This window comes from Takifugu rubripes, chromosome 13 (genome assembly GCF_901000725.2).
Source record: "Takifugu rubripes chromosome 13, fTakRub1.2, whole genome shotgun sequence".
Classification (NCBI taxonomy): Eukaryota; Metazoa; Chordata; class Actinopteri; order Tetraodontiformes; family Tetraodontidae; genus Takifugu; species Takifugu rubripes.
Genome location: NC_042297.1, coordinates 15297154 through 15312408, shown reverse-complemented (window position 1 = coordinate 15312408; position 15255 = coordinate 15297154). Strand labels below are relative to the sequence as shown.

Here is a 15255-nt window from a genome sequence, read left to right as displayed (position 1 = left end):
TGCAGCACCAGTTGACTGAATAAACAGCTGCTCTGTTCTTTTATTTTGTCTTTAATTTATGAATACATCAAAACTCCACCTTTACTGAAGTAATCCTCAGTGTCAGGAGTGGTGGAGTCATCTTTGCTCTCCAGCAGATGATGGGCACTTCTGGTGGCACCTGATGTCACTTTCTCATCAGCTTCCTTATCTTCTTTTCCTCCTCTTCTTGCATCGCTGATTAGGTAAGGATGCGATGTCTCAGTTCTGGTACCAGGCACTTTGACTGGACTAGCCCAAGGCCCTGAGTATATGTGGTATCCCGCAGCGAAATCGTACGCTGGGGGCGGAGGGTGGTCTGATCGCCGACTTACTCTCGAACATGCAGCCAAAGGGGGCTCCTTCACGTGTTCTTCCTCTTCCTCATCATCATCTTCCTCATCGTCATCATCATCCTGGGAAAATGAGCGCTCTCCTAAAACCCTAAATTCGGGATGTGCGCTGGCCGAGTGTGTTAGCCCTCTGAACTCTCTGTGTGAGTGGATATGCGTATGTAGATCCACCGGTGAAGGGTGAGGAGCACGTGGAACAGGTCGATGTAATGGTGAGCTGTCCTCAGAGAGTTCTGACGACGTGTCCATCCTGGTTCTAAAGGCTGTCATTGCCCAAAAGGTGCCAGGTCCATAGCGGTCTTGTCTGAACAGCAGACTTTCATATGATGGCGGTCCATCTGGATGGCGGCCTGGGGTAGGTGGTTGCAAATGTTCAGGAGAGGACGTGTTGTCGTGAACTGGTGGTCTGGGAGGTGGTCTGCGCGGCGGAAGAGGCCTAGTGTTCGGCGGAGCCATAGTCGAAGCGCTTGGAGGACATTTGGGCCTGATGACCCTTTCTGCTACATTCGCAGCCTCAGTCTCTATAGTTGCAGCGCTTCCAGTAGATTGGCTCACAGGATGGAACTGCACTGAATGAGGCATAGATGGAGTTATTACAGATGCACTGGGGCTGGCAGTTGTTTGAGATAAGTTTGAACTTGGGGATTGGTTGGCATCTGACACCTCATTTACAAGCTTTGTTCCAGTGGCTAGAGCATTTGTAACTCTGTGTTTACTGTGGTGTAGCGTGTGCATGTGGTGTGTCCGGTGGGATAGCGTGTGTCTGATATAACCACCATGAAGAATGTTGAGATCGAGTTGAGAAGGTGGAGGAGGGAAATCTGGATCTCTCCTATAGCCAGAAGAAATTAAAGTTCCATCTCTGGAGAAGTGCTGTAATGAAGGAAGAGAAGACTTCCTCTCGGGCACTTTGGGCTTTCTTTTGCCAGTTGAGGGAGACTGAGGTCCTGGAAAAAATGCCGCAGAAGATGAGGGTAAGGTTGATGTTGGGGTTTCGGATTGACTGGAGTAGCCACTTGACGGTGATGCCAGGCCAGCCAGTTTCTCAGGTGACCCAAGTTTGAAGTCTCCTGATGGTAGAGGTGGACTAGCTGCTCTGGTATCTGAAGCCTTAGAAAGAGCCTGTGTTGAAGCTTCTGTTGAGGAGGAAGAGCTGTCTGGTGACTTCATACACTCCATGACAGTTGTGCCTGTGGCTGTGCTTGAGTTGGACATGGATGTGTACTCACCATTGTTGCACTTCAGGTCACTGTTGTGAAGCCACAGGTCTGCATAGTCAGATTGCACAGCACCTTCATCTTTAAAAGAATGTGTATCTGCAGAGCTGAAGGACATGGGCTCTACTATATCCACTGTTTCATGTAGTCCCATTCCCCAGGTTCCCAAAGGCTCTGCCACTAAACAAGCTGTTTGCAAGGGTTCTGGAGCACTTTCAAGATCCTGCTCCAGTTCCAAGTTTGTATCTGTGGAAGACAAGGTATCCTCTTGTTCACTAGCCATCTTTGGTTGATCTTGTTCTGTCTGTGTGTCTGTTTCAATATCAACACCACAAATAGGCTCCTTCAGAGAGGAAGACCGTTTTGGTGGTGGAGGTTTAACTTTTGGTTTACGCAGCGAATGGCATGTCCTCCCTAGCGTCATTGTTCCTGCTCTTAAGCCTGTTATGTGCTGGGGATATGGTGCTGCTGTAGGGTTGGATTGGGCACAGTCAGGTCCTAGGTCTGCATAGTTACACATGTATCCTCTATAACCTTGATTACAGTCTCCAAAATGCTCAGATGAGCTGTAGAATCCCTCTGTATCAGGTGAGTAAGTACAGCTAGGGTCTTTATCGACATTGCTGGTCTTTATGTCACTGAAACAGACTTGGTTTTCTGGACCTTCTTTAGAGTTGTATTCCTGGGGTAAATCCTGACTCCGGTTCAGGGTTCTGGTCTGATCAGGCTCAGTGTCCTGATCAGTCTGGTCTTGGTCAGGAGGATATGCCCACTCTCCTTCACTAGCAGTACTAACACCTGCGTCATCCAACTGGTCTGTTGCTGAGGATGTGAAAGAGCTTGATCTGTGGCCCTGGCCCTGGGGTCTGAGGTCAGAGTGGTATGATGGATCTAAGGAGAATCCCTCATCAATGGCATTGGGCACAGTGTTTAGTGACAGCTCCGAGTCACAGTGGGATGAGCCTGTCAGTGGTGGTGAAGAGGGAGGGGGAATACTTTCAGATGTCTGAGAGGGACAGGTTGAACTGGAACCACTCCAGTTCCCGCTTGAAGACTGGTGATCCTCTTTATGATCCACATGGCTGCCTAGACCTCCTGCTGTTGACACAGAGTGAATAGGGCTGCTGAAAGTGTCTGAACTTGATGAGATCTCACAGCTGCCCATGTCAGCCTTGCGAGGCAAGCGGGACCGTCCTCTCTCCATCCAGCTGTGCTCTGGGCTTCCTCCTCCTCCACAGCCTCTGTCTCTTTCTCCAGATCGCTGCAGCCTTTTCAGGCTTCCGAGCTGCAGTGGCTCAGGAGCAGCTTGGTCATCAGTACTCTCTTCCTCATCCTTCATCATCATCATCTTCATTCTTGGACTCGGACCGGAGGGAATGAAGTCCTCTGCTTCATACGGTGAAAGCTCCTCATCTTCATCGTCATCATCATAATTGTCATCATCATCATCCTCATCACTGTCCATCAGTCGTCCACCCTCTCTTGGTAGGCTACGAGAACGCAGCCGTCCACCATGGGTGGTAACACTGGTGTATGTGGAGTCTGACTGGTCACCCAGGGAAGAAATGTTCCCAGTTGAATGGGACAGTGATGCTGGGATTCCTTGATGGCCACGTTGAGCCCGGATGCGTCTTCTGGAGGGAGCAGCCGTGCCTGTTAAGTGAAAAAGTTGTGGTAGGGACCATTAGGATCACAGAAAAAAACAAGAACTTTTAATTTCTAACTTTGTGCACGATAGCATTTGTGTCACATCACACTGTTCAAAATGTCAGCTGTATAAGATGTCCAATATTTAACCTACAATGATCACAATAGTAGCTTTTTTAAAAAAAAAAAAAACTCCTTTGCTTAACCACTTTCTTGGTAACCAAGTGAACTGCAATAGGGAAGAAAAGATAATCTTTTCTGAAACATACACGCGATAAGAAAATCGTCTGTTTGGCAGCCAGAGTCGCGAGTGTGATGGAGACGACCGCCAATTGAGAGATCTTCTTGACAGAGAGAGAGCTGGTGGGGATTAGCATGGATGATCACTGTGCGCTCTCGTGCTACAGGTGATTCATCTGAGTCTAAATGTAAGGGAAAAAGGGGGAAAAAGGCCTGTTAGCACATCTGTATAGTGTCTACATGACCTGTGACAATGTCCCTGGGTTTTACAATTCAATACATAAAATTTATTATCAAATACTGTGAAATACACGCAAGAGCGGTTGTGCTCCATTACATACCTATGTCATGTTGCACTCTTTTGGGGATTCCAGTGATTGTCTTCCTTCTCCTCAGCTTTCTTCTCCTCTGAAGAACCGACTGTGAATGTACCAAAGAGCAACGAGCACTTGCTTCCCTGTCAAATCCAACTCCTGTAGTCACAGCACAGACACCAAACACTCATATCAGTCTATGGAAAATATACAGTAGCCTCGCATTCATTACCATTGGTAGTTATGAGTTGTGTTATTTAGACAGCACTGGTTTGATTTCTCTGCCCGCGTTACCTGTGACATTGATCGGGATGATACAGGAGGAGACAGAGTTTGAATCTGCATTCGTCCTCTTTTCTGAAGGTGGAAGCTTTTCCTTGGACCAATTTGTCTGTTTAGCCTGGCACGAGGTGGCATTAGGAGTTGGAGCTGAAGCTTTTGCTCTATGGCCTCCTGTGACCTCACCAACCTCAATTTCCTCTGTTGAGGTAGCCTGAAATAAGCAGAAAAAAAATTACCTCATATACAACATGGTTGGTGTACCGATGACTGTTAAAATGATGATTTATGAAACATGAACACAATGATTGAGTATGAAGTAATGAATACAAGGAACTACTATTGTATCATTCTTCTAAGATTGAGGGATGGCCAAATGAACCCTAAACCAACAAAGTGCACAACTCAAAATGTATAAAGTTATTTAAAAGATGTGAATGCTTAATACCTGCGTCTTCCATGGAATGCAACTTTCAACAGGTTGAAGTGAAAAAAAGCACTTAAACTAAAAGTAAAAAAATGAAACAAAAGTGAAAAAGAAGAGATGACTGACAGTATTCCAAACTTGAATCAAAATGGTTCAAGGAGCGGATGAAATATGAGTGAGCTAACAAAGCAAGGTGGTCCCACTCTAGTGGTTATAAAAACACCCGGCATGGTAATAAAAACACAGTCTTGCCAGTTAACTTTTTATTTTCTCTCATTTACACTACATTTCAGAATGGAAGAGTATACTTATGTATATTCACACAAGTGCCTCACCTTCTTTTGGACTGCTTGAGTATCTGCTTCTCTCCCCGGCTTGTCCTGGTGCTAAAAAATTAAAAAAACAAAACACACACACACACATTTTGGAGCAAAAACAACACATGAATCCTCATAAAATGTGTTCCATTTCAGAAAAGATTAGTATTCTTACTTTTTTCTGTATGGTTTGGATCTCTGTTTCCCTTACAGTCTTCTCCTTCATCGATTCAGAGACAAACATTGCATGAAATCCCAGAAACAAACTGCAATAACAGTACAACAGAGAAGACAAATAACAAATAATGTCTGTGTACCTTCCTTGGTTGATAGTCCAACTCCCGCTCCCTTGCTGCTCTCTCTTGCTGCATGGTAACACAACAACGCAGTATTGTTAAAATGGATTGGACGGCACGTGCAATGACATAAAAGTGATCAGTGTCTGTTTATCAGTCATGAATTGATGTTTCTGAATTTCCCATTGAGGGACTAAGTGTATATTCTTCTTCTCTGGCTTAAGAATATTTCTAGTCCTACGTGGTTTGCCTCACCGCTCTTGCCAAGCGACTCCTCTGTTGTCGGCGAATAGAGTGTGGCGAGGGGAACGTGGGCATTGGGGGCGCCACCGAGATAGAGATAGTCACTCTGTTCCTCTCCCGACTTGTTGAGCGTTGGGCTTGTTCGTCTGTAAGGCCCAAAGTGCAGCACGTTAAATAACGCCATTAATGTCTGTGGATTACATTTAGTCCTCAACTCAGTGAATCTGCGTCCTTCACCTCGGTGCAGCGCTCTGAGGCTGAACTGAGCAGTTCTGTGCAGTTCTTCTACACACGGTGGGCGGGAACAAGGATGAAACACGTTGTGTTGGTGGTGCCATGGCGCCTGATAGTGAAGCGACAGCTTGCTCTCTATATCCAGGTTTGACACCGCTGAGACGAGAGGAACAGAACGAATTGCAGGTTAAATTAAACGTTTCTATATATAGATATTCCACATTCTTTCTTTTATTTTGTTTTGCTGCTGTGACTTCTAGAAAAGACACAGCGTTAACATGGATCATACCCAGGTTTTGGGTTTTGGAATTTGCAGTTTCAGTGTAGGGTTATCACCAACTACCCTGGTTTCCTCTGGAGTTTTGTGTGAGTGAATGCTGTGTGTGACCTGTCTTGGACTATGACCTGTCCAGTAGGGCTGGCCGATATATCAAGATATATATCGTATATCGCCATTCAGCTAAAAAAAATACGGAGACGTGATTTTTGGTCGATATTACGGAGCCCTACTGTTCAGCAAGAACAGCTAATTTAAAGAAATAACAGAGAGATGTTAAATAGAGAGTAATTGCCGATTTGTAACCCATAAAAACATCATATATATTACAACTCTCACACATCCATACACTGGAGGCACCAACAATTTATGTACTGTTACTTGAAAATACAAGCTTGGGTCCTTTTGAATTTAAAAGTCTCATATGGGCCAAACTAATGCAGAAATATACACATTATATGTTTATGTTGAACTACATTGAAATATTCATGAAAGAGCTCAGACAAAGCCACGATCATCCAGCAGGTGGCAGCACATGACACCACTGCGCCGGTTCATCCCCCATCAAAGCTTAATATTTAGCAACGCCACAATATTTCAATATTAACAAAGCAAGACAGGCCTACCGTTGAATATGTACATCTATCAATATAGCTTTAATTTCAAGGGACAAAAAAATTGATTTACAAATGAGAAAGAGAAATGGATGATGTAATTATGCAGCTCTGTTATCAGCTCTCAGGACCACTACATCTTTTCTAATCTCATATTTAGCTAAAATTCAAAGTGGATTTGTGTCCTTGAGAGCCACATGGCACATCAGTCGCCAGGCAACCTTTTGTTGTTGATCAAGGCCCATATTTGCCTGCAATTAAACCAGAGAGCTCCTGCGGCAGCATCAACCAGTTTACTCTTCAAGATAAAAAAGGAAACAATGCACATCAGGCTACCTGATTCACACAGAAAAGGTGCAAGATTTTCCCCCCTCTCACTGTTAAATAAGGGTAAAACTACAAAACTACTACTACAAAAAAACCCAACCATTTCTCCACACATTGTCACTTACACGCCACTAGTATAGCATATATTCTATATAGTCAGTTGTTCTGCAACATTACATAATGGTTGCTTTATGAGCAAACTCCCTTAGCTCCCTCCCAAATCTGAAACATGACCAAAATTTAATCAGCTCTTTCTTAGCCCATTAATAACCTTTCTGGAAATTTTAAACAAAAAATAAATGTATGACTTTTAGATTTAGTTTTAACAGACATCAGCTGTAACATAACCTCCTTGGCGGAGGTAACGATGTTTACTAATGGCCATACATTTTATTTTTGCCGAAGTGAAAATAATGTGTTGCTAAAAATTATTCTAGGGCAATTTGTTTATTAAAGGTAGTAACTATGATAAATATTGGAATATAAAGAGAGTCTGACAAGTCAATCACAAAAAAGTCCTTCAAATGCATCCACAGAGTAGAGACACTTAGCTAATCAGCACATTTATCACTGTGGCGTTTATCGCCATCTTCATATGTTTGGGGTTTTTTTGCCCTTCTGTTACTGCCACTGCATGGTCTCTTTCCTATACTCATAAAATAAACCAAGACTGAATTAATGACTTAAATGGTGCATGTGGACGGTCATAAACTGAGAGGGTAATCTCAGTGTGAGACTGAGATGTGTGAAATGCAGGTGAGGAGATAATGGCTTGTCCAGGAGAGTGGATGTAAACGATATGGTTTCTGAGATCCAGAGAATAGCAAAATCTGTAAAAAGGTATTTAAAAAAACAAAAGTTGGACAGCTAAAAGGTCTTGACAATTTTATGAAGATGGTTAAAGGACTGCAGCAAGCCTGTAAACAATTCCAGCATTTTAAAGAGAGAGGATACTAGAGTAAAACAAGCAGTGGCAACGCAGACGTTTTTATGTAATAGTTCTTTTTGGTGCAGCCATGTGATTTCTCTCCCTCTCATCCAGATGTGAGTGAATGTGAGTCATTAGTGGAGAATGTATTAGAGTGTATCTGGGTCAGGCAGCACACCCTGTGGCAGTAGCTGCAGAATCTTGTCATAGCAGACAGCTGTTATATAAGGAACGCTCACTGGCCAGCTCTGCGGAGGAAAAACTGTACACTTTCAGCACATCAGTGGGCCTGTACCAAACACCACAACACCTCAACAGCTGGACTGGAGTTAGTCTTTAACTTTAATGTCCTTCCATGCAGTTTTCAAACTAACATTTCAAATATAAAACTTTAACTGCCAGAGTTTTTCTTTATTTCCCCCTGTTGGACCACAAATAGAACAAAAATACGAGTAACAATATGAAGATAATGTGTCTTGAGTGTTATGTTATGTTGTTAAATTATGTTATATGACGATAGCATGATGTAAACCAATAAAAACATTTTTTTTCAGACAGTACCTTTCGATCTGACGGGGGTACATCCTAGCCCGAGACAAGCCAAAGCCATGGTCGGCAGCAATCTGCTCTCTCCTTTTTTTTCTACTGCTGCTTTTCTTTTTCTCTTCTTCCTTCCTCCTGCAGACACCTCCTCATTTGTCTCTCAACCACTGCCACCTTAGCCACTCTGTCAGTCATTTGTTAAACATTCCTGTGCAAGTTCAACATCCAGACTATCAGCATCTGCAGACACAGACCCTCCCCCTCCTCACCCACCCACCTGCTGTTCCTGCTTTGCCTCCCTCCAAAGGATCCTGCACATCACTATCGAAACATTTCCCTTTGATCTGGCTTTGTGTATGTATTTCTTCTTCCAGGGTCACATGGAGCCGTCAAAGAAAGTGACACATTTGTTCCACAAAGTTAATCTTCCCTTTTTTCCCATTTTTTTCCCCGAGTTCCCACCCCCCCATTCCTTGGTTTCGTGTGGTAGGATCCTGCCTTGGCATGGCCTGTCTCTGACCGTAATCTCTTTATGATGCAGTAATATGTGAGAGGATGGGCGTTTCAGCAGCAAAGTACTAATGTATTAATCCACTGCATGCTGGGAATGTGTATCACGTGATCGGTCGTTCTGCTGCTGACAACAAAGAGTGACGCTCTAAGAACACATGTGTAAAAAGCACCAGACTTTTTTGTTTGCATGGCAGTAAAATAGATGGTCAATGTTGGAAAAGGCCATTAATCAGAAAACAATATTTCAATAAGCTAAATATTAAGCTAACCTCAATGTTAAGTTCTTTTTCTAAACCATTCCTAAACCTAAAAAACAAATCAAGGCACACACATATTCCCACATGCTCACAAACCCTGTAATCTGCTGTCATGCAGAGCTCTGGCACGAGCAGCAGTCTGCTTAAGAAAGTTCAGCCTTTGACCTGATGTCTGGGAAGAACGGCAACACGCCAAACATGCCTGCACGCACACATCAACCACGACTCGTGGCTTCTGCTTGCGTGTTTACAGCAGAGGGCAACGCGTAGCACAAACAAAGCGTTTAATTTTCAATGCACAGCTGCTTCCCGGGGCATTCCTGTTATTAACGGGGGTTTCTCTAAAGACTGTCAGGAGTCCATTAGTGGGCTGTCATCGTCTGTGTTGTTTGTCAGTTGTGGTATTGAGTGATGTGTGACAACATTAGAGTTGCACTGCTGATTTACAGACTATGTTGTAACATGAATTCCTGTGATGCTAGCGGAATATCCCGCTGTCAAAGCTTAGTCCAAATCACTTAGAGCATCATCTTTTATTGCAATTAAAACACACATGTGCTGAATGAGGTGGGCCGCAGCATCTGACCATACACACAAGTCTTGCTTATAGTATCTGATATGCCACAGAGAGCCTGACAGGATGGGAAAAATACCAAGAAGAAAACAATAGGTTAAATATTCAAGGGATTATGCGAACACTGTTTACACAATCTCTGCAGCCTCCTTAGCAGGCGCTCCTCTACTGCCCCATAGTGGCACAGCAGGGGAACTGCGTAGAAGCACAGACAACAGACATGTGGGGGCAAATATGGTAGAAATTGTTAATAATTAATCTTTAGAGGCTACATTCTGTCTTATTGTGCTTTACAAAAGCTAACTGTCTGATTGATGCAGCTTTGTTTACCACAGTAGTAACAAACATGTCAGATTAAATGGTGTCGATCAGAATCTCCCAACTATGTAAAGAAAGTTAACAAGCATACGGCCATTTTGGGTCTGGGTCGTAGAAGAAAACAAAAAATAAGAACAACAAAAAATCCATCCTTTTGATTTGAGAAGTTTTTAACCTTTATATTTTTATAGAGTCTGAGAACAATGCCCTGCTGCCAGTGGAAGGCTGGCTTCTGAGAAAAGCAGCAGCAAATGAATGTTTTATCATCTCAAGATGTTATAAGGTCTCATCTTCTTGCTGAAACATTTGGAAGCTTCAGTATTTTGGTGATCCTCATCAATATTGCAGCATTGTTCCTAAAGAGGCAGAAATTATAGAAGGAAATGAAAAATAGGGTCATGTAGATTCTGTAAAACATGTTAAAGTCCTGTGACTTCCCCGCCTTATCTTTAGTCCGAACAGTGTTAATTGATTTTCCCCTTTACAACAAAAAGAGCCGTTTCTATTGATCCAACATCCTGTTGACATAAATATAAATAATAAATATACTATTGTAGCTATTACATCTAAGAATACGTCTCAGTCAGTCTGGGAAGTAACAAAATACTATCTTACAACATATTCCTTTCAGTTGAACTGTTGGCATCAAGAAATATTGCCAGATCATTTGGATCTAATCTTTGATACCAGCTCTGTGTGTATCCATGGCAGGAAGCAGAGGAACAAATGCCACCGTCGTGCCAACGCCAGAGGCAACCTATTTCTGTTTGGCTGTGCATTGACCAGCATGAGAGTGTCTTCGTGTCTGTGAATGTGTGCGCGCGCACGTGTGTTTGTGAATGCATCAGCCATGTTGGCGGAATGGCACGAGACAAGCCATCGCCCATGTTATTTTTAACTACGTGTCTCCATGGAAACGGGCACATATGCAAGGAGTGGGTAATCTCCTGCTGTGCGAGTGTTGAGGAAGACGTCTACCGCTGGCCGCAGTTTGTGTGTGTGTGTGCGCGTCTGTGTGCACGTGTGTGTGTGCGTGTGTGTGGGTGTGTGTCTGGGTGTGTGAAAATCTATTAATTGTCTGTGATTTGTGACTCTCTTCATAAGAAAAGTGCTTTTTCTTAATTAGTTTCGCTGTACATTGATGCTGTGTGCGTGTTGTGCGCGTGTACGTGCACAACCTGAGCTAGGAAACAGAAGCAGGGGAGTGTGGGGAGCGAAAAAGGGCTTCTGAGGCAACTTTCAAGGCAACTGAGGAAACACCAGCCTGCTGACTGTTGAACCTTTAAGGACCAGGAGGGGTCAGTTGTTGGTATCTTAACCTTAGATAGTAGCAGCTGACTTGGAGGTGGACTGAAAACCAAAAAAACCACCAACCACTATGGGAGGAATTGCAAGGTGTGATCTATTTTGGCTTGGACACGCAACATTATTGATAACTGCTTTGTCATATTTGTAATTAATGGATCAATGAGCCTGCAGTGACTAAGATGTTCCTCTGAAACGGTGTTGTGGAGGAGTTTTAAGTGCAGTGAAAACAGTTCTTCTATAGCTTCGGCAACCAGACAGTTATGAACTGAGTGAACATAGTCGTTTCTATGGAAACAACTTAAAGATTAAAGCTGTGAAGAGCGAGAGCCATGCCAGAGTGATTCCCATAATGCCTTGTGCCTGGGGAGCTCAGAGAGAGAGGAAGAGAGAGGGAGAGAGAGGGAGAGAGAGGGATATGTGCTTGTCAGCTCTAGAGGTGCTGTGCTACAAATCCTCGCTCAATTGTGACAGCTCACATGACCGAAGACGCTAAACTCAGCATCAAGCACACAAATATTGTGTGTGAACATACATATTGTCGGCATTCTTCACCATTAAATACTACGTATGCCCTCAATCAGCAAAGCATCACAAGACAACAGAGACAAAAGACCTGACAAAAACCACACCTGAAAGTTCAAATGACAGCAGTATTTTAAAAGAACAATGAAATTTATTATGTTTCGGATCATACTTGTGTTTGTTGTTGACTTTTTGGACCAAAGTAGTGATCCATCAACAATTGATACTGGCCCTCCTGGGGCTAATGGAACATAGCTTAAGCCCATTTCTTCTCATTTCAACCTTAAATTGTGATGTTTTTATCAAGGTGAAACCGTGTGAACGACCGTCTCCAGCCACTTCACCGCCCTTTCTCCTTTCTCCTTCCATCCATCCAATTGTCTGTTTGCATCTTTCTCTTCTTTGGGTTTAATGTATGTGCCTTCCATGTCCTCCTCTACCTCTACCCTCCCCCTCCCTCTGGGTGATGCCAATGCTGTTGTCAGGCTGGAGTTGAAAGCAGCCAATCGTGTGGCTCTTTGCTGCGGAGCTCTGGGGTGATGTTAGGCAGTTTCATGCTCATACGATGAGCTTTGCCAAATGTAGGTCATGCTCCCCCCCACTCTCTCTCGCTCTCTCTATCTCATACTCATACTCACACACACACACACACACACACACACACACACACACACACACACACACACACACACACACACACACACACACACACGTCAAGATATTTCGGCCACACACAGACAAAGGTGTGCCCACTTGCACCAGCACATCTCTCACCTCTCCACATGCACTCACATGGTCTCTCACTCAGGGTGGGGTGGTGCACCATGCAGTGGCAACACTTTCAGCTGTTTGGCAACAACTGGTGCGGCTGTTTCTCGCAGGACACGCTGTTTATCTGAGGCTAGGTTCTTCCTCCGCACCCATCGTCTTCCCATCTATATGAGCGGTTATTTGCAGAGTAGATCAAACAATGGAGGGGGGGGGGGTCTCCTGCATTCCTTGAACTCTTGTTGAACTTATTCTGCTTCTGTTGCAGGAAGGCACAAGCAGTCTGAACAGAGGCAACATTTTTAGATGTGTCAATGCTGCAAACTCTGAGTTTTCCCTTCAGAAGATGAACAAAAGTGTCACCACACACTTTATTGAACTTTTGGTTGCGTTGTGTTGTTATATATGTCTTCATTAAGGTAGATGCAGTGGCATAAACATATTCATATCTATTCTTCACTGCAACATTAAATCATAGCGGTAACAGGAAAATCAAGTTCCTCAAAAGTAAGTAAAATGTAGAAGTATAATTTGTGGTTGAATTTTGAACAGGTACAGGACAATATTACAATTAGTACCCTACTAGAACTTGATAATTTTACGTTCTTTCCATTCGCCAGGGTAAGTCACACTAAGGTCTGTGGAGAGTTGACCTGCTTGACAGAAGTGTGTGTTTTTCATTACAAAACACAAATATTGTTAAAAACGATATTTAATGCACCTCAAGATTACTCCAACTCTACAACGTACACTCACAGACACACACAAACACCAATACACACACACACAAACATGCAAACAAGCAGACACACACACACACACACACACACACACACACACACACATACACACACACACACATTGCTCCTCCTCAACAAGGGAATCAGTTCTACTTCCATGGGTTACTGCTGATGTTGACCTATTTTTGTCCAGACCTCTCTCACTCTCTCTCTCTCTCTCTCTCTCTGTCTGTCTGTCTGTCTGTGTGTCTTATCGTCGCTCACCCACTCGAGCCCCATAATTCACCCTGCTTAATAATTCAGAGCTTGAAAAGCCTCCACTCTATTAAATGACAGGATCAGAAAAACAACAGTTTTCACAGCTGCATTTGGTAAAGACTATAAATAGTTTGTGGACCACAGGACATGGGTGGATCCATGTCACCTTACTGACATTAACAACAACAGGACGTGTGGCTAACAGCATATTCTTTAAAAAATAATAATAATAATTTAAAAAAAGCACAGAGAAAGTGTTTTTGTGGGCTTTAAATTTGCGTTTGTAAAACTGAGGATTATTTGCAAGTCTGCGCCCAGACTCTCTCTGGCTGATGCAATTGGACAGCAGAATGGGAAAGGAACCAATCAGGGCACAAGTAAGAAGAGGACAAGCACAGACAGTTCTCTCATGCAGGGTGATGCAGGGCACGCCCAACAAGGCTGTGTTTGTGTGCATGTTGATAGAATCCACAACACATTTCTGATTATTAATAGGTTTGGTGTACTGGCGAAAAAGTCATCTTATATTTTATGCCTGCGCTGCCCCATTTTCAAATCTCCTCCCAGAAGCTGTTGCAGAAGGAGGACAATAGCAATAATATATTCTGTCACCGGTTTCTCAGTAGCGCACGTCTGCAAATAAGACTGCGGAGTTTTACGGACTCACAGTGTCTCATCCATTTCACTTGAATCACTGAGTGCACTTTGAGTTATAACCAAAGCAGAAGCATCAGTGTGCAGAGCAGCATGTGTAAATGCGTCTGGAAATCTTCCCCTTCTCTGGTTCTTCACTATGGCACAACCATGATCCTGATAAGATGGCTGCAAGGACCATTAGGACCAAGCTTCTCCACCAGGATGAGCATGAAAAAGTCCGTTTGAAGACAAGATATTGTCCTATTTCGCAATCAAACACTGCAGTCAAATTATCTGAGGGGGGTAATAATCCATGGTTTAAAAAAATCCTTATTCTCTTTTCAGATTGTGGCACATGGCTGTGATGGTGCGGCTGAGTGACACCGCCATCTTCCTCAAGTGCTGTTGCTGCTTTATATTCTACATTATGTCACACAGCCAGACAGGGACTTTTGAGTCAGTCTGACTGTTGCAGCTTCGGAGTGACGATTCAAGCGGAAGGGTGGAATCTCCTCCTGCAGCCCTGGAAGGAAAGTTGCCTCATTGCTTCACCCCGTTGCTCCATTTTCCACAGCAGACGCTGTGAGTGAGCGCCGGCCTTATTGCTCTCGTACACACACACACACACACACACACACGCACACACACACACACACACACACACACACACACACACACCATGCTCAGTCTCTTACTGTATGACACACGTGAACAGTCACTGGTTCCCACTTTATTGTGCTTTGCTCGCTTCTTTATCCCTTCACCTTTTTTCTTCCTGCAGGTCCAGCAGGACTGACCTTAACTTTTAGAAGGTAAGGCATTGCAGAGATTCAATGCTCTGGATAAAGTGTGTGTGTGCTGACGTGCACTGTTCTGTCGGCACCAGCTGACTCCTGTGCAACTTTTTTGCCGTAGTGAGCGCGTGTAAACCTGCAGCTGAGCCGGTCAGCTACAGAAAGTCCAGATGTTGTTGTTCAGCCGCAGAAAGTCAGAAGAGAAACTTACGGAACAAGAGCAAAAAAGCTTCCTACACGTGCTCGTGAGTGCAAGCGCAGTGAGATCGTGGCTCTGTAAAACCCGTTGGCAA

The 15255-nt window shown here is 43.8% G+C and overlaps 1 protein-coding gene across 3 annotated transcripts in view; it reads right to left on the bottom strand.

Annotated features, from left to right (window-relative positions):
• nhsb (Nance-Horan syndrome b (congenital cataracts and dental anomalies)) overlaps window positions 1–15255 on the bottom strand; it is a 28452-nt gene that overhangs the window by 2620 nt on the left and 10577 nt on the right. The window contains exons 1-10 of one of the 3 annotated variants that reach the window (XM_029846223.1): window positions 8293–8431; window positions 5589–5741; window positions 5364–5497; window positions 5130–5177; window positions 4988–5032; window positions 4831–4881; window positions 4084–4282; window positions 3817–3948; window positions 3505–3657; window positions 80–3241 (exon numbers count right to left, since the gene is read on the bottom strand). In XM_029846223.1, the coding sequence (XP_029702083.1) occupies window positions 80–3241; window positions 3505–3657; window positions 3817–3948; window positions 4084–4282; window positions 4831–4881; window positions 4988–5032; window positions 5130–5177; window positions 5364–5497; window positions 5589–5741; window positions 8293–8341 (4126 nt within the window). In that variant the 5' untranslated portion in view covers window positions 8342–8431. Of the gene's footprint in view, window positions 1–79; window positions 3242–3504; window positions 3658–3816; window positions 3949–4083; window positions 4283–4830; window positions 4882–4987; window positions 5033–5129; window positions 5178–5363; window positions 5498–5588; window positions 5742–8292; window positions 8432–15255 lie in introns of those variants that run through there. The other 2 variants (XM_029846221.1, XM_029846222.1) reach the window with 2 other exon arrangements.